At 35.3% G+C, this 23,532-nt stretch overlaps 1 protein-coding gene across 6 annotated transcripts in view; it reads left to right on the top strand.

Annotated features, from left to right (window-relative positions):
- The window catches only part of MSH3 (mutS homolog 3), a 236,554-nt gene that overhangs the window by 156,506 nt on the left and 56,516 nt on the right, over positions 1-23,532 (top strand). For all 6 annotated transcript variants that reach the window (XR_013445733.1, XM_078067114.1, XM_078067112.1 and 3 more), the window contains 4 exons: positions 5,142-5,206; positions 7,588-7,704; positions 13,827-13,934; positions 21,333-21,444. Coding sequence is in view for 5 of the 6 variants with exons in the window: in XM_078067114.1 (XP_077923240.1) it covers positions 5,142-5,206; positions 7,588-7,704; positions 13,827-13,934; positions 21,333-21,444 (402 nt within the window). In the remaining variant the exon portion in view is untranslated. The remainder of the gene's footprint in view (positions 1-5,141; positions 5,207-7,587; positions 7,705-13,826; positions 13,935-21,332; positions 21,445-23,532) is intronic.

Here is a 23,532-nt window from a genome sequence, read left to right as displayed (position 1 = left end):
GTAAAATCATGCAATTTAATGTTACATGTGTTTTAATATTATTTGTTGAAATTGTATTATAGAAAATGTGACTCTTGTTAATAATAACTTATAGGATTCATTTACCCTAAATCCAGGAGAGAAAAGTTAGTCTTTGATCTCTGGCCTGCAGATAATGAAATGATAGAAGTGAACCACCTGTGTTGGTTGGATCACACAGTGATTAAAAGGTAGGGTTTCCTTCTGAAGTTAGTAGTATAGCTGCTAGAGAACAAATAGCAAGAAAAAAACAAACAAACAAAAAAAAAACCAAAACTATAGCGAAAACCTACAATTAGTGAGTCTTCCATGAGCTGATGTAACTGCTGTTCAGAATGTGTTTTTTGGCATGCATACTTCAGTTTAAAGTTTGATATTATTAATATCTGAGTGAGAATCAGGAAGAAGTATGCTTTTTAAATGTGGTTGTATCCTTTGGTCTTATTCTGAGTCTTGAGGCATGCTACTTCTATATCTTATGTTTAATAAAATATAGAGAGCCTAACTGAGGGAATTTGAGAAATTCTACTTCGTTAAGATAGCAAATTAGGAAATTTGTGAATAATTTCCATAGGATGGATGAACATTTTATTCAGGATTTTAAAAAGCAGATATTTTTCTAGTGGGGAAGAGCTTAATTTCAAATAAAATTTTTAAACATTTGCATTACTTTATATATTTAGTCAAAAGACTGCTGATTTGTATAATTATTTGAAATAAGAAACCCTACAGATTATAATCTTTATTAAAATATTTATTATTTATTTTAAAGATTTATTTATTTATTTATTTGACAGAGAGAGAGAGAGACACAGCAAGAGAGGGAACACAGCAAGGGGAGTGGGAGAGGGAGAAGCAGGCTTCCCGCCGAGCAGGGAGCCCGATGCGGGGCTTGAGCCCAGGGCCCCGGGATCATGACCTGAGCCGAAGGCAGACGCTTAACGACTGAGCCACCCAGGGGCCCCTATTAAAATATTTATTAAACTTCTGCCATGTAATAGACCATTGATTAAGTCAGTGTATCTTTTGGACTCAAATCTTTTGGCCTCAGGCAGACGTTTCACAATGTATTCCACCTAGAAGTCTATATAACAGAAAAATAATGTGACAATATTTATACTTAGTGGCCCCCCCACCGTCCAGCCAAATATTTAATTGCATCAGTTGGTTTCACTATGCTGTCAGGACGTTGCAAAGGAAACAAGTGACCTTAGTACCACTATTCCGGGCTATTTGTTGAAAATGAGATGATCAAAACTGCTTAATAACATTAATAAAAGATATGTAGTAGAAAGGCGGTTACCTGGTATGACAGTAGGAAAAAGCTGGGTGTGAAGTGCCACTTCCCCCTTCGTGCTATGTGACCAAGGCAGAATCACCTATGTCATGAGACTACTCCAAAGACCAATTGAGTTAAAATACGTGAAAGTGCTTTTTAATCATACATTAAAGCCCTATGTAAATGTTATTCATATACTACTACTACTAATATAGTTACCATTTGTCAAGCACTTGATCAGAATGGTGCTAAGCACTTTATGTATATTATTTAACATTTGTAACAACACAGAAAGGGGTTATTCCCATTTTGTAGTGAAGAAAACTGAGGGATGGAATAGTTAGGTAAGTTACCTAAATCAGAAGCCCAGTCCTGCCTGACTCCAGTCTTTCTACCAGTTCCTTATTTCACTCTACTTACAAATATTAACACAAGGATTATCAACATCTTGGGTTTTATTTTATGAAACCCAGACATTTTAGAGCTCATACTATGCAAACTGAAATAAAGCTTAAGTCTTGGGAAGACAGTCCTGGATCCAGCTGGTAGTTTTACAGTAAAAATGGGGAAAACTGATCAGGAATTCATAAGGGATAGTAGATTAGATTTTTTTTTCTTTTTTAAATCAGTGTGGCAGTGAAGTTTAAGAAAAAGCACAGTATGGAGATAAAATAACTGAGTTACAACTAATTAGGGAGGTAAATTATCTTATTCTTTACTTAACCTTTATTAGGTTAAGGTGATGAGTTTGAGGCAAGAAATTTCTTAGTTATTAACTGTGGGATGAATTCTTACTGGTTTTTAAAAACCTATAGAAATTGAATAGTATATTGATTCAGAATCACTTTTACAACATTTTTTGAGAATTAGTGATTCTGTTCAAACCAAATAAATTCTAGATATTCAGCATTGTTATAGTCAAATTCTCTTTTAAAAAATTGTACTAATGGTATCAGCAAATTATTTAAAGATACTTACAGGACCAAGAACAGACTCCATCAAATATGATTACCTCTGAGAAGTGAGAGAGGAAGGCAGGAAAACCCTTACTTTGTATGTGCTTCTTATTTTATACCCTTCTGTTCTGAAATTTTATAACTTTGTAATAATTTTTTAAAAACCTATTTTAGCAGCCCCATGTGGTACATGGATTTTGTTATTATTGGGAAAAATAAGTAGATTGTCAAGCCAGTGATACTTTTGACAACTTTCCTTTTTCACCTCTGTTCTCAGTTTTCATGTACTCATTAGAATACTATAAGCCTTATTGACTGTATTATTTCTGACTCTGAAAGTATTTGTAAGAAAATAATGAAAGCAGAAAGTTAGCTCACTGCTTCTGAGATAGTTTTTCTCATATTTTGTGTATATAGAGAATCATCTTTTAACCTTGAATCAAATATGGAGTGGATATGGGGTGATATTTAGATTTGGGGCAGTATTGGTAAGTAGTAGTATTCTTAAGGAAAAGGGAAGAAATATTGGGGGAAAATCTTTAGAAAAAAATTTTATTAATTCACAGCATGCAGCATATCTGAATTCTGCTTAGTGTGTTTAAGATGTGAAAATTATTCTCTGTTACATCTTACTTCTAAAGAAAAAATACTTGAGAATTCTTGAGAGAGAAGAAAGAAAAGAGGGAGAGTAGGAATGGGTTAAGTGTGGTATTGGAGAAAACAGAGAGCGGTTTCTGGAGTGAATTAAGCAAACTTAGCAATGATGCAAGCCCAGTGATACGACAGCCTGTAGTTTGAGTAACAGTATCTGACGTTTAACCAAGACAGAATTGGATCCCAGGAGTATGTGAGAAACTACTAGAACAAATCAAGACATACTTCTTGCATCAACACCTAAGAAAGTGAGGAACTATAGAGCATGGAAAGGTGTTTGTGAGAATTTTCTAAGATTTCTGAAATATATATTAATTTCCAATTTTAGTTTCCTTTTCTGTAGCAATAAAGTTTTTTAAAGGCCTTGTCTGCTCATTCTTAGAATGTTTGTGAAAAGAAGCAGAGAGAAAATTTCCTATTCGTTAGGCAGTGTAGAAGAGAAAAAAAAACCTGCTAGTAGATGACAATTCTCAAGAGAAACCCCAGCTGAGAAGAGGACACACAGGACCAGCGCCAACTTGAAGAAGTAACCCCAGGGGTGTAACAAGCAGGAGGTCCATGTGGGCCTTCCCAACTCTCACCCTCTTTTCCATCGAGTATTGCCTCTGCATATGGCTTGTTTGAGGAACTGTGGTCCTTAGAGTAGACCCTTGATACTTACAGATTGAACCATTATGGTCCAGACTGTTCCCAGCATGCTCTAAAGGGCCATGATTAGAATCGATTTGTGACGTGTATAAGGTATAAATTTGGATCCAGTGCCCCGTGCTGCAGTGTGATGGCAAATTACTTAAGTAAGCCAGCCTGTCTGGCTGCCCACTGATCTCACTGAGGCAGTTTTAGCTTCTTTTTCAAAATTTCCACCTTTCCTTACACAGTAACTCTTGCGGAGCTCTGTGTTTATAGATCTAGATGTGTCTTTTCCAAGTATTAGTGAGCCGCCGCGGCCTTGAGTTTTGCTGTTTGCCGCAGGCATAGCTCTTCCCAGAATTATTTTATAAGAAGATCATTATGCTTTTCTTGTAGGACATTTACGAATAATATTTAAGCAGAATTTTTTAGCATGGTCTTAATGTGCTTTTCTTTCTCGTCAATGATATTTATTTTGTGGGTTTTTTTCCTCAGTTCCTTTTTGTAGCCGAAGGGAACTTTTTTAGACTTTTGACTCTTCACTATTTAACTGGGTGTAGCAGATTTGAAATTGTATTAATTTCTCTCTATCCAGGAAGACATCATTAGTCCCAAAATTCTTAAAATTAACCAGTAATTTCTGTATTATAATGAATGTAAAAACTATATAGAAAAATAAACTCAAAGATAGGCCAATATTATTAATAATATGCATATTATAAATACCAGAAATGTTATAAAACTGGTATGTGTAAAAAAGTTCCTGTGCCATCTCAAAATTAGTGGTAGCCACAGAGCTTCTGGGTTTCCTCCTGTATAAAATAAGTGTTTGTGTGTTTATTCATTTAAATAAAACACTGAATTTTATTACAGTAATATAGGAGAGTGAGCAGGAGGAAGAGATGATATACAACTAATGCTAAAAAGGAAAGGCATGATAGAAGAAGTTTATTTCACTTGCTTCCTGATTGATTTCAGAAAAGCTTGCTTGCAGAACATGGCTCTATAAAGATATGGTTCATATGAGTGAAAACTTAAAACACTGATGGGAAGAAATCTCTTCTTCCCTTAATAGCTGAAGAAATCAGTACTTTTTCATGAGGATATTCTTAGAGCACTTGGGCTCTTTGGATAAAAACTATGACAATGAATCCTCTTCTGTTCAGAGTAGGGGATGGGCCATGTCTGAAATTGGTATAGCACATCGTAATTGACATTTTAAAATTGTATGTACTTTGTAAGAACTTCATTCTTATTACTGAGTATAATAGAATTCTTAATTGGGTACTAATAAATGAAAGAGGCCATTAAAAAAAAGAAAAATCGCCACATGTAGTGCACATGACAATGTTATAAACATTAAAATGCCGAGTTAAATGCTTATTACAAACTTTCGATCAATACATATTGTACTTTATCCCAAGTATTGCAACCCTAATTAATGATATTTGGTTGTGTGGACGTATTTGAACTTTCCTATTAACAATACTGGATTTATTTTGAATGTTTAGAATAGTATTTACTAAATTTATAGCACAATTTTGAGGAAGCTTTAATAATGGTTAATCACTTAAATATCTAATTTTTATTTGTATTTCTTTTAGTTTATGATTGAAGTAAAGAATTCTGCTGTATCTTGTATACCAACTGATTGGGTTAAGGTTGGAAGGTGGGTTTAAAATTACATTTTTTCTTATTAATGTGAATTATGACATGTGTATACCTGTATACTACTGGAATGAAGATAACAACATCCTTGACATAAAAAGTAATTCTTTCCCTTTGGTTTTCTTATGGAACTTTTAACCAAAGAAATAATTATTTTAAATATTTTTTATCATTGATTTAAAAATATTTTTTCCAAAGAGTATCTTACTTGTATACATTTGTTTTCCTGTTTTGTAAATTACCATTTTATTCTTACACCTCAGAGTACACTTTAAACACATGAAAAAAAATATTGGGGCATCTTCAGTAATAAGGTTAATTTGATTGCTTGAAATTCCTGTTGAGTGCTCTACCTGAAATTTCTTTTAGGAAGCTGAAATTTCATTTTCTACCTCACTGAGTTCTGCATTTCTTTATTCTTGATGCTTTCCAATGCACATAATTATAACAGTTCTTTATGGCTTCTTTTTTGTAAGTTATTCATGAATTGATGAAAACAAATTAATCAAAAACAGAATTAGAGAACCACATTGAGACTGCCTTTTCTCCTTGATTAGGCATTAATCCCCCAAAGGGGACTCATATAAAGAAGTGGTATTAGCGAAGTATATACTCCTGTGAGTAATATTCTTTGTGAAGTATTTATTGCTACTGTTATTAATATGCTTGCATGAACTTGAGATGAAAATGTTACATTTGTCTAAGTGAGCAGAAGAGGGACTAGTATAGTAGCTGGTGTTTATATGAAGGAACTCTGTTAAGGATAAAAGAAAATTTTAACATCTGTGAATGATTATTATTTAATTAAAAGAAAAAAACTAGTATCCATTGCCATTATCAAAGGATTCTGAAGGCACAGTCATGGGTTTCTTTAGCTCTGTTACCATTGGGTTTTTTTTTTTTTCTCCTGTGTTACTAGAAGCTGTAGGTGAGATTTGAGTATTGTTGATTTTAGGGGCTGTTTTCTCTCTTTACAGGCTTTCTTTCCTTTATCTACTTTTGTCCTGCCTTACAGCTCATGAATTGAAGTATGTTTTACGAAGAGAAATTATTTAAAATTGTACATCTAATTATCTAAGAAACTGAAATGTTTCACTAAATGAATTTTATCAGAAGAGAAAGCTATGATAAATATGTTGGCATAGAAATCTAGATGACATTTCAGAAGCAACACGGAAGGCATAAATCAGTGCCAGCATCTTTTGAACATTCAATGATGTAAATTGAATGAATAAATAAGATGGCTTTGGGGAGGTTCATTGTTATTTTTATATGTCATTTGGCTATTGGAACCTTGACAGGGATAGGTTAGAATATTAGTCAGAATTTGAATATGAAAGGCTCACCCCTGGTCCAATAACTGGCCAAATTAAACTTAATTGGGACAGGAGTTGGGGAGCAAACAAAGAACAGTAATTACACTCTGTCATCACCTGCGTATCACTCAGTCCTGATCTTCTCTTCTCATAGGTCCAATCATAATAGTAATATCAACAGCAGTAGCAATCACCACCTCCACAGAACAACTCCTAACATTGGGTACTAATGACATAGGACATAGGTACTGTGCTAAGCACTATCTTATCCTCTCAACAGTACCTATGAGGTAGATACTATCATTATTCCCATTTTATAGATGAGGAAAGAGATGTTTAGAGAAGGTCACTTATATTTGCTTAAGGTTAAATAGGTAGCAAGTAAGTGGTTAGAGATAAAGCCTTGGCCCGGATTTTTTAACTGGGAACCCATGGCATCCCCTTTTGTGCTCTACAGCTTCTCGATGAAGAAACAGACGATACACAAGCCCACAAGAGGAGCATGTCATATTTCTTCCCATCTGGGGCCACTGTGAATCTACAGTTAGATCATGCAACATTCCTCTTCTTTGATTGCCTCCTGAATTAATGCATTGCTATTCTTTGTAATTATATTTTTCTTTTTTCACTGAAATACATTAATTATACAGAAAAGTATCAAACGTAAAGAGTAATAGGACTTTCATCCATGTACCCAGCTTTGTCAGGACTTACTTGCTTCTGATTTTTAATAAGCAAGCATTTTCATTTAGTGTAATTTAAAGAAAAAAGCTTTCTGCTTATGAAATGGAAATTCTAAACTTTGACTTTGCCATATGGATATAATTTGAAATGCATTTGAGCTCCTGAACAAAGTCCTGTGAACTCCAAGTACTTTATTTACAACAGAGATCTTTGGAATCAATAGAGTTCAGCACCATAATTAAAGAATGTTCTCTGTTTACAGCTATTTACTTTCAAGGTTCATCAGAGAACAATAAATAACTACTTTAATTTTCTGAAGTGATTGCATTAGTGATTTCTTAGTAACCTTGATTTCCTATTTATGTTTCTTCCCCTCTTCTAGCACAAAAGCTGTGAGCCGTTTTCACTCTCCTTTTATTGTAGAAAATTACAGACATCTGAATCAGCTCCGGGAGCAGCTAGTCCTTGACTGCAGTGCTGAATGGCTTGATTTTCTAGAGTGAGTTTACAATGAAAAATATAATCTGACTTTTTGCTATGAGAAATAGACCGGAAAATCTTTCCATCAAAAAGAAAAGTAGAGATTACTGCTTGTGACCTGCCATAAAATAGTTGAGTACATGTGTTCTCTGATTTTATTTTTAATCCATTGAAATGTAAGCTCATCTTAGTCTTTAATGAGAGACCTAAATATACTTTATTGTTACTGTACTAATATTTAGTTGCTAAGGATGTTTGGTAGAGTCACTTTTTGAAATGCCACCTTGGACTTCCTTTACTTTACTTACAAAAAGGCTCTAACATTTTCAGAGTTGAAAAAGAATGGGTTAGTTGCTTTGTTTTTATTATCTCCATTTAATTTTTTTCTTATTTTTTTACATCCTGAATATTTTCTTCCTAACTTCTTATTTTAAAGAATTTTAAATCTGAAAAATTTGAAATAAATACCGATATACTCTTCATCTAGATTTATAAAGTGTTAACATTTTGCCACATTTGTTTTATCTCTCTCATACTTTTTTCCTGAACCATTTGAAAGTACGATTTAGACATTATAACACTTCACCCCTAAATACTTAATTAAGCATACATCTAGAACTAAGGACATTCTATTATATAATCTTAAGACTATTATCACATCTGAGAAAAATTATTAATTTTTTTTTTTTTTTAAGATTTTATTTATTGCACAGAGGGAGACACAGTTAGAGAAGGAACACAAGCAGGGGCAGAGGTAGAGGGAGAAGCAGGCTTCCCGCTGAGCAGGGAGCCCGACGCGGGGCTTGATCCCAGCACCCTGGGATATGACCTGAGCCAAAGGCAGACGCTTAACATCTGAGCCACCCGGGTGCCCCAGAAAAATTATTAATTTAAGGAATATTGAATTTCTCTAATTCTGCCCCCTCATTTTTAAATGAAAGCTCTATTCAGCTTTCACATGTTACATTTTATTATGTTTCTTTTGTAGTTGAATCTAGAATAGTCCCTCACCTTTTTGGTTTTTTATTTTTAAGATTTTATTTATTTATTTGAGAGAGAGAGAGAGCATGAGCAGGGGAAGGTGCAGAGGGAGAAGCAGACTCCACATTGAGCAGGGAGCCTGACAGGGGACTTGATCCCAGGACTCTGGGATCATGAATTGAGCTGAAGGCAGACATTTAACTAACTGAGCCACCCAGGTGCTCCACCTTTTTTGCTTTTTTATGAGATTTTTTTTTTTGAGGAATCCTTGCCATTGCCTCAAAGAATGTTTCATATCTGGACTTATTAATAGTTATGTGTTCATATTGACAGGGTTAAGTCAGTGGTGTACTGGTAAATAAGATGTTACCAGCCAGTTCTTTGGAAGAATAGTAGTGTTTGTGGCATTTGCTGGTTTCTATAGTGTAAATACTCCTACTGTGGTTGATTTCAAGTTATTGCTGGACTGAAGTTGGGAAGAGAGGTGTACAGTTGACTTTCATGAGTCCTTAGCTATGAGCCACTCATCTAAGCCCTTTAGGTATATTAGGTCATTATTTCTCACAAGATCTTTGTGACTGAAATATTATCACCCCCAATTGACAAATGAATAAATTGAGATACAGAAGTAAGAAGTAAGTTGCCTACATTGGGTTGGAGCCAAGGTTCAATGCAGGGTGCACAAAGATATTAAGTGACAGTTCTTAAAAGGTAGTTGGTACCATTTTTTTGCCCAGAAGAGTCTTGAGTTAGAGCATTAGAAACACATTCTAATTTACTTATCCTGAATCTTCTGAGGTTATCTTAACTCTGAATCTTGGACCCAGGGATAGAAACTTGGTATATTCATTTCCTTTTCCAATTCGCTTTCAGTTTCCCATTTTAAGGGTCTTTAGGGCCCTTGAGTCTCAAGTTCTCCTGGTTTTCCCCTTAGAAATATCACTGAGAGGTGCCTGGCTGGCTCAGTTGGTAGAGCATGCGACTCTTGATCTTGAGGTTGTGAGTTAGAGCCCCATGCTGGGTGCAGAGATTACTTTTAAAAAAAAAAAGTATCACTGAGACATGAAAATTGGATGAAAATTAGTCCTTTCAAGCTTCAAGGGCCACATTCTAGGGTTCTGGGATTGGGTGAGATGATACATATTCGCTCTGTTCATAGTATACAAGATTTTATAGATCTGGTTTATGTTCTCATTGTCGTTATTCTAGACTAAAGATAAAGTTCCGATCTCTCAGGCCGAAAACTTCGGCATTGTCCCTTTTTGTCCCTTTATCTTTTATCAAATTCCTGTTTGTCTTTTCCCTTTGAAATGTATCTTTGATTTGCCCCTTCTCTGTTCTGTTCTAGCACCCCATTATTTCTGTGTATCATTCTTCCTGTATCAGCTCTTTGCCTTCTACCAAATTAACCCAGGAGAATTCAGCTTTCATCATACTACCTCTTTGAGTGAGGTGACATTAAATACAGCATCACAGAAGAATATGATACTCATGTTGTATTGCTAAGTGAAAAAAGAATGCAAAACAGTATTGAAGGATGATGCAGTTCTGTGTAAATTCACATACATGCACAGCATACAAATCTTTTTATCTGTTTTTAAAAGATTATTTGAGAGAGAGAGCATGCATGCATGCGCAAGTGGGGGAGGGCAGAGGGAGAGAATCCCCAAGCAGACTCCCCACAGAGTGCAGAGCCCTGTGTAGAGCTTGATCTCATGACCCATGAGATCATGACCTGAGCCGAAACCAAGAGTTGGATGCTCAACCTACTAAGCCACGCAGGGTGCCCCTAAATCTTTTTATTTTAAAAGATTAAATGTATATATTCCATTATTGTATTATCAGTATGCTTATTGGTCATTTGTATATCTTTTCTGGAGAAATGTCTTCATATATATATATCCTCAAATATTAACTGATTATTTCTGGATGGTGAGATTACTGGAGATTTTAATTTACTTTGCAAATACATGATATCAAAAGTGTCTTTAATGTACTTACATTACTTTCAAAATAAGAAAAATACATTAATGGTTTTATCTAAAAAAAATAATATTGGCTGAATTTTTGCTAGAGCTTTTGCAGCTAGAGCCCCCACTTGAGAACAACATTGATTGTAATGTACAATATTTATTAAGGTGCCAGATGGTATGAATATGATGTCATTTTAAAAAATGATTAACCTCAGTGAACCTGACATCAGAGGATTGAATACCAGCTATACACATGTATTTGTCTCTTATTGAGATACTAACCATTATACATTAGTCATACTACTTTTGATCAAAATATTGCAAGAAATCAAGGCTGTAAGAAACTCTAAATGTAATTTTCTCTGAAAAAAATGTGTCTCTTCATCTGTATTCCTAGAAGATGGGCTGTGGATGTTGAATAATCTTCTTGATTGGAGATTTTTTAAAAAATTGAATTATAATGTCTCTCGTGCAGTAGGTTAAATATTTTAGAAATAAATTTGCAAATAAAAAATAAAATATTTTCCTTTTTTGTTGATTTTACATATCATTGGGCAACATCTGATGGTAGACTGTCCTAACAGCTTTAGAACCCAAGTACCTTAATCTTAATTTTTCCTATGGATGTGGCAATATCTTTTGACCAGAGATTAAATCATAGTACTTTGGCTTCATCTTTAAGTTGGTTGGTGGCTTAGTGATAAAGTTGCCTGTTGTGACATAAACCCAGTCTTATCAGATTGTTATTTGAATTGCCCATTCTTTAGCTTGTTATTTTTCTAGGTATGGGTAATCTTTTTGAAATTTGGCAAAGTGTAGCAAATGGACAAAGATCAAGAAGTCAAACAAGACTTCCTAGGTTATGATGATGATGTTAAAGGTTTATGATAGTGTTTCATTTTATTCATACATCTTATTTATATAATTGACATGAGAAAGAACATTATTGTCTATATCAAAATAATTACCTTATCTCTCTCTGCCTTTTCTTTTTTCTTATTTTTTTAACCAAAATGGTACCCACTGAGAGCTATGTCACTCATTTCAATCCCAGACACTAGAATATCATGAGGGACAGTTACCCTCAACCTAAGGCTCCTAGATAGTAGCAAATTAATTAGGGTCTTGGTGGCCTGGACAAGAGCTGAAAAGCAGGGAGTGAGAGTGAAGAAAAAATGAGAGTTATTTAGTGCCAAAGATACTTTGATACTCATATTCCAGAGAGGCAAGAGGAGAGACACCAAATGTGGCCACTCTCTGGGAAAACAGAGTGCCAGGATAGGAAGGACCAGATGGGTCAGTAATTAGAACAGGGACAGAACGCAACACAGTCCAACAGATAAACCAGTGGTCAGATCTAAAACTGAAGTCAGACCAGGAATGACAAGGCATGATCACTGGGCAGTCACTCAGAAGTGTTAGGTCCACGTAGCATCTTCACAATGGAGTGAGTCATTTTTAAGGTGGCAACTGAGCATTGTCTGATGCCAGGGGCCAGTCTCCTTTGTGTTTGGGATTTTGCACAGACTCTTACCACTGTTAGTGGGATTCTTGCTTGTGTTGATGAACCTTAATTCAGTGAGAAATAGGTAAATTATATTTATTATGTTCTATCTATTCAGATTAAAAGGTATAAAATACACTATAAATATATTTTCTAATTCATAACGTTAACACAAAAATAAAAATGGGTGCTTAAAATGTTGCTTCTGTTATCTGGAAAAGTCATTTGCATGGAATACCTTATTATAATATTACTAGAAAAATCATATTACAGATTCTAAAAAATCAAGATAATGATAATATAGGAATAACTGATCACATAATAGCTTAATCTGGATATCCTTTTCAAGCTAGGAAGCATTCTAAAACTTTTGGATTTAAGAAGCAGATTAAATCTCAAAGTTTCTGAAACCCATAATACAACAGAGAAATCTTTTTTTTTTTTAAAGATTTTATTTATTTATTTGACAGAGAGAGAGATAGAGCAGGAACACAAGCAGGGGGAGTGGGAGAGGGAGAAGCAGGCTTTCTGCCTAGCAGGGAGCCTGATGCGGGACTCGATCCCAGGACCCTGGGGTCATGACCTGAGCCGAAGGCAGATGCTTAACGACTGAGCCACCCAGGCGCCCAGAGAGAAATAATTTTTAAGAGAAGAATTCAGCCTAATATTCTACTTTGGTGGGAATTTTCTTTGAAAGGATGTAAGAGATACCTGTGATGTGAAATAATGGAATAATTTGGGGCACCTGGGTGGCACAGTTGGTTGGGTGTCTGACTCTTGGTTTCGGCTCAGGTCATGATCTCAGGGTCGTGAGATCTGCATCGGGCTCCGTGCTCAGTGGGGAGTCTGCTTGAGATTCTCTCTCTCCCTGCCCCTTCTGCTTGTGCTCTCATGCTCTCTAAAATAAATAAGTCTTTAAAAAATAAAGGAAATAATGGAATAATTTAAACAATAAAAAAGGAAAGCGCTTGCCTACATTCCTATATGTTTTCTGAATAAGTCTTTCAATAAAAGTCTTTTAAGCCTTTAGATCACAAGTGATTTAATTAGCCAAAGATTTGAGGCACTGATCATTATCTTTTTAAAATAAATCTAAAATTTAATTTATATATGTATTATTAATAAGATAACTGAAGATCACTGAAAAAAAGTACTTTATTTGCTTGCTTTTAATGAAATTTATTACAATGTCTACTGCATATCAAAGTTATGGGCTAGTTGTTGGAGCTAATAATGCTAGGAAAATCAGACGAACATGGACCCTACCATCGAGAACCTTCCAGTTCAGTGTGAGAGAAAGATACTGAAACTATTAATCCTAGTTTGGATGATGCTATGAAGGAGAAGCACAAAGGCAAGCTGACCTACCTGGGTAGTTCATGTTAATTTAAGCTGAATGAAAATGATCATTACATTTGTGTTAATTATGTTAAAGTTGACGTGTCATGGTCAAATGAAATGTGCAATACAGTATTAATAGTAGACATCTTTATATAGAAGCCTCAGTAATCAAGTTATATTAAACTGAGAAGTCTTCTGGAGTAATTTCCATGTTTCTTAACTGTTAGGTATCTCTGGTTATTTTGTTTATGCTCATCTTAGCTAGTAAAGCGATCACGTATTGTGCAGCTTTTACAGATCTAAGAAATCAATGTGTTCACCTTTTTGTTGTTGCTTCTGTAGGAATTTCAGTGAACATTATCACTCCTTGTGTAAAGCAGTACATCACCTAGCAACTATTGACTGCATTTTCTCCCTAGCCAAGGTCGCTAAGCAAGGAGATTACTGCAGGTAATGTATTTTTTAACTCCCCCCTCCTTTTCGGTGCTTTAGATCAGATGGCATTATCCCATTACTTTTAGTATTTTTATTATAAAATATTAAAATATGCAGATACGTTGGATTCTTGGTAAACCTGAATGTCATACACACATGGCTTGATTTAAAATTAACAAATTCCTTTCTTGCTTGCTCTGTCTTTGAGTACAATGAAAGCAGATGTTCACAATAACTCTAGAGGTGAGTGTTATATATTTCAATTTTTAAGTTTATGTGGGTGACATTTTTTTAAAGGCATAATCCTTTCATTTGTTAGCTTTGACTTGAACACTTTGTAATATATTTCACTTTATAAGTCTCATTTAAATGCCAACTAAATCGGATATGGATGAGACTGAATGTGTGATCCATTTCGAGACAGTGTCTCTATTGCTATCAAATTGCTCTTCGTTAAGTCTAAAACCTTAGGCTTGAGCCAAATCTTTGGCTCATTGCTCTGCTTTCCAGGCCCACTGGGTAGGGATTCCCACCTTCCAGACCCACTGGGGCAGCAGTCCTGTTCCTGTAGCTTTGCGGGGCCAAGGTTGGGCCCCCAGAGCTCTAGGCCATATTGCCCCTTTGGTGGCCCTGTGCCTGGGCCCCGCCCCTGCGGTAGTTCTTTCTGGTACTCCCATGTCTGCTGATGCTGATGCCCTGTGGCTCTCCCAGGCTGGAATTTTGTACTGGTGGCTCTTTGGGTCTGGAGAGCTTTGCCCAGTTGGCGTCTGGCTCTCTGTGGGCTCTTTTTATAAAACCACTAGCCCATTCACGAGGGCTCTGTCCTTATGAACTAATCACCTTCCAAGGGCCTTACCCCCAGTACCATCACATTAGGTTTCATATGAATTTGGGAGAGGACACATTCACTCTGTAGCACAAAGCCTATTTTTTCATATACTTAAGGAAATTTAAGGGAATATTTAACTCACTGGCTTATTATGAGTTCTAAAAAGAAAACATGGAAGTGATACTGCCTATCAGTGCTTTGGTATACAGAGTTCGTTATGTTTGAGAGGATATGTTCTGCTGTTCATACTTCTTTCATGTTCTCTCTAGTTTGTGCCAAATATGTTTTTTTTTTTGACATTTAAATGTTCTCTTTATACCTAGCATATACCCATAGTGGATGTTAAAAAATAGTTTTTTTATTGTAAAGCATTTATTTATTTATGGGAGAAGAGTTGCAGGAATTGGCTACCCCAGTTTTAGATAAAAATGTACTTAGTTTGCTGTTTTGTTTCATTTTGTTTTGCACCCATTTATGTATGGAGTGATCTACTGTACTGTGCACAATGGTTTTGTTTAAAATAGGCTCTTTTGTGGGCGCCTGGGTGGCTCAGTCATTAAGCATCTGCCTTTGGCTCAGGTTATGGTCCCAGGGTCCTGGGATCGAGCCCCACATCGGGCTCCCTGCTCGGCGGGAAGCCTGCTTGCTTCTCCCTCCCCCACTCCCCCTGCTTGTTTTCCCTCTCTCACTGTCTCTCTCTCTGTCAAATAAATAAAAAATAAAATAAAATAGGCTCTTTGCGTTTTTATTATTACTCAGTTTCTTTTCACATCAGAGGACTTTGAAAATTTTGTGCAATTTATCATTCATGAAAATGAGATCTGTAAATGTACTCTAGTTGAATCTAGTTCTGGGAGAATAAGAGTCTATCTTCCGTTAACTCGATTTCTTCCTTATGTACTGTGATCTTAGTAGGACTTCTTTCTTGGTGCACAAGGTTTGTGAAGCTAACTTTTCCTAATGGATTTGTGAATTAAGCAGAGGATCGGCTACAATCTGTACACTTGGTGATGTTTTCACACAAAGCTCTTTCCACTGAAAAATACCGATGCCTGGTTTCTCTCTTCCTGCACTTCTTCAAGTGGCCTTTTGCCATTTGCTGCTGCAGCAGCTAGTAAGAACAGAAGAACCATGTCTGTGGGCTTGTGGTTTATATTACATCAGATTTAAGTGTTCGTATCTGTATGTGCGTATATACCTATTTGTAAGCCTAAACATACATATATATTACACATAATATGTAATTTAAAGTAATACATAATTTTCAGGGCATTATAATAACCAGAATCTAGCTTTGATATCAGAAGGTCTGGTTCTAGCCCATCCTCTGTCACTGATTAGCTGTGTACTCTTGTTTAAATCTCAAGTATTCATATATAAAATTGCAAGAAGTTATGAATTAGTAAATGGGATAAATTTTACAATTGTAGGTATTCTTTATTGAGAGCTAGTTTTGGCAAAATCTCTGAGGAGTGAAAATGCATCCCTTATTATGTCACTATAAAACTATGATTAATTTGTAGACTCATCAGAGATTTAACAAACATTTTGAGTATCTACAATATTCAAGTTTGGTCCTAAATTTTTCATTTTGGGGCTTCTGCTTATTTGGGCATTTTCCAGTACATTTACTAAGAGACCCCTTGATTTGCAAGTAAAATTTGAACTGTTTTTTAGACATATCCTTCGGAGTGTAGACTTTGGATCAGACAGGCTAGGCTTGGTTATTTGGCAGCTGACCTTAAGCAAGTTACTTAACCTCTCTGATCCTCAGTTTCTGCATTAACAGAGTACCTACCTCTCAGAGTTGTTGTACAAATTAAATGAGATAAAGCTATATTAAACTTCTAAGCAGAACCAGACAGACGATAAGAACTTAGTAAATAGCAGATAATATTATTCAAAGATATTTATTCAAAAATCAGAAGGAATTAAGTAAAAAAAAGAATTAAGTATTTTAAAAATTGTCTTTAATAGAAATATCTAAACTTAAGGGTTGTTAGAATCTTTCATACCCATAATAATTTATTCTTTAAAAATCATTTTTAGTTCTCTGCCAGTTCTCAATCTTATCTGTCTCTTTGAACATAAGCATCGTTATCTTAAAGTCTGTGTCTGGTAATTCAAATATCTGGAATTCTTGTGGGTCTGTTTCTATTGCTTGTTGTTTTTGTTCATTTCCATTCTTAGATCTTTTTGAATTCCTGGTTGTTTTGATTACATTATGAGCATTGTATTTGCAGAATCATTATAGAAATAATTTGATATTATATTTCACCTAAAAGAGTCACATTTGCTTCTACCAGGCATCTTAAGACACTGATAATAATCTGGCATCATTTAATCCGTATCAGGTCTTGAGGTGACTCAAAGATTCAAAGGTTGCCATTATTACTTCAAATGTGTTTCTCTGCCTGGTGTGCAGCCCATTGGTGTCTCAGTCCAGAGCCAAGCTGTTCATAGTGCTTTCCCTTAGTGGTTCCCTTAGGAATCCACAGACACAGTCCCTGGGTCTCTGTCCTGCCCCAGGTCCTGGCCAGCTAATTCCTTGCTTTCTTGTTAGTTATCAGATACCAACAGGTAACTGTTTTCTATACTTTATCTAACTTTCCTATTTGGCCTCAGTAGGATTGTTCCAACTGATATATTCTTTCATGAAGACAACTTCAGGAAATATTTCACATGCTAAAATACTTTCCAAATTGGATACTATATGTTAAGAAAAATCCACCTGAATATTTTTAAATGAAAAATCATGCTATAAAGTTCAAGGAATATAATCAACTTCTCTCTCTCTCTCTTTTTTTTTTTTAGCAGAAATAAAATTGAGTGTAAATAGCCATGAAATAAGAAACTTTTAACTAAAATGCATTTTAAGCTAGTATTTAAGTATCTGAAACTTATACCTTTTTTTCCCTTAGATTTCCAGCTTGTTTAAAGATTTTAGTGCATTTGAGCTATTGCACTTAGTTCAAATTGATTGTTTGGCTGCGTAATTGCAGTCTTTTCTTCCTAAATGCTCTTAGGACATTTTATTCACTGTAGCCTAACCTTGAGACAGAAGTTCTTATTCTAAGTCTTTCTATCCATTTTTTTTCTGGATGTTATATTGTTTTACTAATTACGTTCTGTTTCCTTGAGGCATTTAAAGGAGAAAGATGCAGTTTCAAAAATATAAAATAAATTTGTTCAAGTTTAATGTTTCATTCTTTCCAGGCAGCATCTAAATTTCCTCAGCTCTTCGTAAATGCCATATCATCAACATGATTTTCATATCCTTCTTGCTATAACTATCCTAATCTCATCTCATCTCTCCAAATTATGATTTGCTTCTCATTCCACCAGGAAGTGTTTTGTCATTATATAATTTTGATAGCAACAGAGTAAGTCAGTGTAGATTTTAGAGCAGAACAGATCACTCAAAATTTTATTCTAAAGTGAAAACCTTCCTGGGAAATCATATCAGTGTCATGAATAATGATCTATTGATCTCACTTGGCAGAACACCTAGGATTTTATTTTAAAACTGATATTACTTGCAGATGCTTTCACTTTTTTTATAGTAAGTTTATAATGCACCTATATAAAAATCCTATCTTTAGAATTAAACTTTGAAATTAAAAAAAAATATCCTTTTCCTGTCATTTCAAAAGTCTCTTTCCAATGGGTAATTTTAAATTACTCAGAAGGTACTTTATTTTCTTTGAGAAATGTGAGTGTACATACTTGGGGTTTTGTAAGCCAGATATATTTAAGGAAAAGGATCTAAGTATTTAGGGAAGTAGTATTTCTTAGCCTTATGAATAAGGTCAGAAATGTGCTTATATGTGAAAAGTTCTGAGTCAAAGTATTTAGTTATCAACGAGTGCAAGTTAACACGATTCGAGAACACTATTCACCCAACACATTGTCAGAAATTAGAAAATTAGATAATACCTACTTTAGGTGAAGGTATGAAAAAACAAGTCAACTTTCATATCCTGCTGGTGGGAAGATAAACTGATACAATATTTCTATGTGTTAAAATAAAAAGTATGGATACCCTATGACTTAGAAAGTCCACTTCAGGAATTTACTCTAGCTTAAGAAACATTTGTCCGTATGCACATGGACATATATGTAAGATTGTTGATTGCAGTATTGTTTATAACAGTGAAAATCTAGACACAGTCTAAATGTTGGACAGTGGAGAACAACTGACTTATCTATGCAGCAGCTTCAAAAGAATGCTGAAGATATGACAAGAAATGATCCTAAGTCTTCAGTATAGCATACCATCAGGGTCCCTTGGACCTAATTTCAGTTTTTGAGTTTCTTAAAGGTCTTTTAAAGAACAAAGAGAAAATTCATGTTTTTTTTAAAAGGAGAATAAAATTCTGTCTTGCATTTACCATATGGGTCCATTGGACCCTTTTATAAATCCAAGATGCACTTTGGGATCTTTAATGATTTTTGTCTTTTCTATATCTGGAACATCTTGCTATTTCGTCATCCTAAGAATTAGTTTATTATTGTTTATCAATTATTTCTACTAAAAAGTCTAAATATAAGAAAACTAGAGGGTGATGATGCAAAGGTAAGATAAAAATCACTACCACACCATCCTTCATTGTTCTAATTGTATTGCCCAAAGTGCTGCATCGTCCTTCAGGAAGTTATAAAAGACTGGAAATAGCACTGTTGTAGTCTAACTACAACAGTTATTATAACTGTTATAGTTATAATTAATTAATTTCTATTAATGTAATGATTAACTTTCACACATTGTAACTATTGTTTCTAACTTTCACTGAGCATAGTTGAGAAGTCTGAATTTTTAAATTTTTCACCCATAATAGCAAAGAGGACAAAAGTGACAGAAGACATTTCACAATTATCAGATTAATCAGAAGATGAATGTGAAGAGAAAGATAGCAGTGCTCTAGATACTACCGATGATGATGATATTTCTTGTATAAACAAAATCTCAGATCATAAGTGTTCAGGTGACAGTATCCTAGATGAATTTTCCCAAACTCAAGAATCAGTGTGCGAATGATGTATTTCCAAGGACAAAATGAAATGTGTTCTTCTCCAGTTAGTTATTCCATAGGCAGCACACATCATGCAATATTTGGTGACAAGAACCTGAACCATCCTGTTTTGCTAAAAGGATATGTAGTGGTTTCTTTTGCCTTTATGATGACTGTGCACTAAAGTTTGCTTGATACTCTTTGTAAGTCCACAGGTTCTGAAGGGAGGAGATTGAAAGAAAATAGATGATGTGAAATAAAAATATTGATTTGATCAACTATTCTAATTTGGTATTTATAAATATAAAACTGAAAATGTTCTGCAATTGTGGAGCGAAGAAGATGGCTGTCCTCTCCTCAACATAATGATAAGCTTTCGAAGATTTCAAAATTTCAAGTATTGCGTTTTTGTCCATGCAAGTGGGAGAAGAACCAGAAATTATGATAAGCCAGAACATTTTAGAAATGTATTGAAACCTAGAATTAGTATTTATGAATGACTGTGGTCCAGGTGCATGCATGATAGCTGATGAGCAGTTAATTACATTGAGAGTGTGTTGCCCATTCCAAGTATATATGCCTTTAAGACCAGGAAAATGTGGAACAAAAATTTGAGATTTGCTCTGTTTAAGTTCTTAATAAAATTTGTCATGAAGTTTTGTTTTGTTTTTACTACCCCTTTATTGCCACCTCTGCAAATTATTTGTAAAATGACTTGAAAGTATTAAGAAAAATAAAAGGGTCCGTTGGTAAATTGTGAAACCTATTTCTTTTAATGTGTATTGAGTATTAAGGGGGAAAATGTAGTTATAGAATAACACATTACAGTATGATCCTGATTTGTTTTGCTGTTTTTTTAATGAAATCACAAACCAGCACAGTGAGTGTGTAAAAACCTAAATGCAGAGAAGAAATTTGGGAAGGGTAGACACCACACTGATCTCAGTGGTAATCTTTGGGGAGGAGAATAAAAGGAGGGCAGTGCTCACAGGGGCTTTGATAAATAGATAAAGCTATAGATAAAAACAGAGAAATATAAAAGCTTTAAAAGGAAGACCAGCAAGGCAAAAAAAAAATAATAATTTTTGTATCAAGAAAAGTGAAAGATACTAAAGACCATAGGAAGATGTTTCAGTTAAACAGAATATGAAAATTTTAGGTCTCCAAGTGCAACACATAATATAATTTCTACTAATGTAATAATTGAATCTGGAAATAATTTTCAATGACTTCCTTTATTCTTATAACTGAAAATGATTTAAATGGCGATAATTTGAACTGTAACTTTTAGTAATGAAAATATTGATCTTAGAGAAGAGTAGAAAAAAAAAGATCTTGTAAAGTAGACTTCAGCAGTGGAGCTATTGTAAGACACTGCTAAAGTTTGTGCTTCGAGCACTATTATAATAATTGTCCTCCCAATTCTTATTTTGTAGTTAAAATTTAACTTTTGTACTCAAAGCCTTATTCTGGGTGTGTGTTCTTAAAGTCTTATCTTTTATGCTAGAACTTAGAAATTTTTTTAAAGGCAGTTTTCATGCCTAGTAAATTGAAATATGCTTCTTTTTGCAGACCAACTCTACAAGAGGGAAGGAAGATCTTGATTAAAAATGGCCGGCACCCTGTGATTGACGTGTTGCTGGGAGCACAGGATCAGTATGTTCCCAACAGTACAAATTTATCAGTAAGTAACACACGATGCCAGTAAATAAGTAAAAGATGGTAACACTGATCCAAACTTTTAAATACAAAAAAGTATTTTTATAATTTACTCAGATTTTAACTTTGGCATTAAATGTAGTAATCTTGGGCTGTAGTTTTTATATTCACCACCAAGTATGGAGTTGGTGTCCTTTCCAATGAAAGATGATCTATAAATGGAAAGATTTAGCAATGAAAGGGTTAGTCTTAATTAGTTATCCTAGGTAACCCCTATAAATATTTTTCATTTATAAATGTCCAAATATGCTAATAGGGTGGAATCATACCATAGTTTTTGCAAATTTCTATTAGTGTTTAACATTATATGCTTTGTCCTGTCTTTCAATATTTTAAAATGTTCGGCGAAAGAATTGGAGATGCTTCAACTGATTTCAGTGATGAGAACTTTGTCATATGGGCTAGCATTCTCTCACGGAATGTTAATGATCCTAAAGATTTATTCATTTAACACATACTTACTGTATTCCTATTTAGTTTCAGGTAGTGAAGCAAGTATTAGGACAGAGAGTGATAAGCAAGACAGAACTAACTATTCCCTGCCTTAAGGGTACTGTGATCAAGCAAGAAGGTAGCCAGGCTATTATGATACATGATATAGGAAACCACATTGTCCTGGGAGCATGTAGCAGGTCAACCTAACTTAGTGTAGAGGGAGCATCGAGGAAGGTTTCCTGGCGATGAGATACTAATTGAAGAGGGAGTCAGTATAGGCCAGGGAAGTGGAGAGGAGTATACCGGGTCAAGGAACCAACATGGCAGAGGCTAGGAGTGAGGCAGAGCAGGGTGAATTCAGGGTAGTGAAAGATGTGGAGTGGTGTGGAGCATAGAGTGTAGAGAAAGAAGGGTTCAGAAATGAGGAAGAGGCCAATTTGCTCATATGCCCTTAGGGAATTTTGATTTTTTTCCCTAAGGGATTGAGAATACCAGCAACAGAATGTTTGAGGCTGGGAAAAAGGCAAACTTGTGGGATGGAGTATGTGTGTATGTGTCTGTGCCTCGTGTGTGTGTGTTTGTGTCACATAGAATTACACTGTCAAAGACAAAGCATACACTAAGTGAAGTGGTGCAAGCGTAGATTTTATTCAATAATGTAATGGCAATAGAGAAAAGAGTCTGGTGTGAACTGAACTCAACTTCAGTTTGTGCAGAGGTGACTGGGTGTTTTAAAGGGAGAATGAGGGACTAGGAAGGAGGTGGAACAAGCTGTAAATTTTCCTGCCAGTCTTGTACTTTTTCAGGTAGGAACTTAAAATGCGATTGGGATCACCCTAAGAACATGGCCATGAACGGTTAGAAACTATGCTAGTGTTGGTTCTGGTGTCTTAGTGGGAGGAGTAAACAAAATCATTTATGTTGAAAGTGTGGGTTTTTATAGGCCAAGGTTGAAGCCTAGTGCAGAAGAGGGCTCAGGAGGAGCCTGACTAGAGTTTGGTTAAGGTGAGAGCGTCTTTGTCAACATCGAGTGAAATAATCTGGTGGTGAGATCGGAGAATTAATACGTAGGGAGGAGTCAAGTGAGAGAGGTTGTTGTATCAGTGAATGAAGTGCCTGACTTTAGGATTTCGGAGGTAGTGCTCTTCTGGGAGAGAGCAAGTCCTAGGTATGGCCATGGAAGAGGAGTAGCAGAAGTGGAGAAGGTGTTTGGAGATGAAGAGATCAAGGAACAGAGTCTGGGAAAAAGTCACCTACATGAATGTTGAAATCATCTAAGAGAACAGCAGCATTTGTAGGGAAAGCTGAAGGTGTTCTAGGTGTCAGAGATCCCAAGGGATGGAGACTGGTGACCTGGAAGTTTGTCGATGCCTGAAGTGAGGACAAGCGGAGGGGGTGGTCAGGTTCTAAAGAAACACATAAGAACACGTAAGAAAGAACCTCCGATCTCTGGGATATGTGTGGTAGGATGTGGCAGAAAGCTCAGCCTCCAAATGAAGTGAACAATAGCCAGGTTTCAGTTTAAGCCTGTTTGAAGGAAATGTTAAGCAAGGATATTAGAAACATAGAAGGATTTGGGAATTTTCAGAGGTCAGTGGGAGAATTGGGATGTAGTGCA

This window comes from Halichoerus grypus, chromosome 2 (genome assembly GCF_964656455.1).
Source record: "Halichoerus grypus chromosome 2, mHalGry1.hap1.1, whole genome shotgun sequence".
NCBI lineage: Eukaryota > Metazoa > Chordata > Mammalia > Carnivora > Phocidae > Halichoerus > Halichoerus grypus.
The sequence above is the reverse complement of the archived record's forward strand: the minus strand, read 5'-3'. Positions and strand labels throughout refer to the sequence as shown.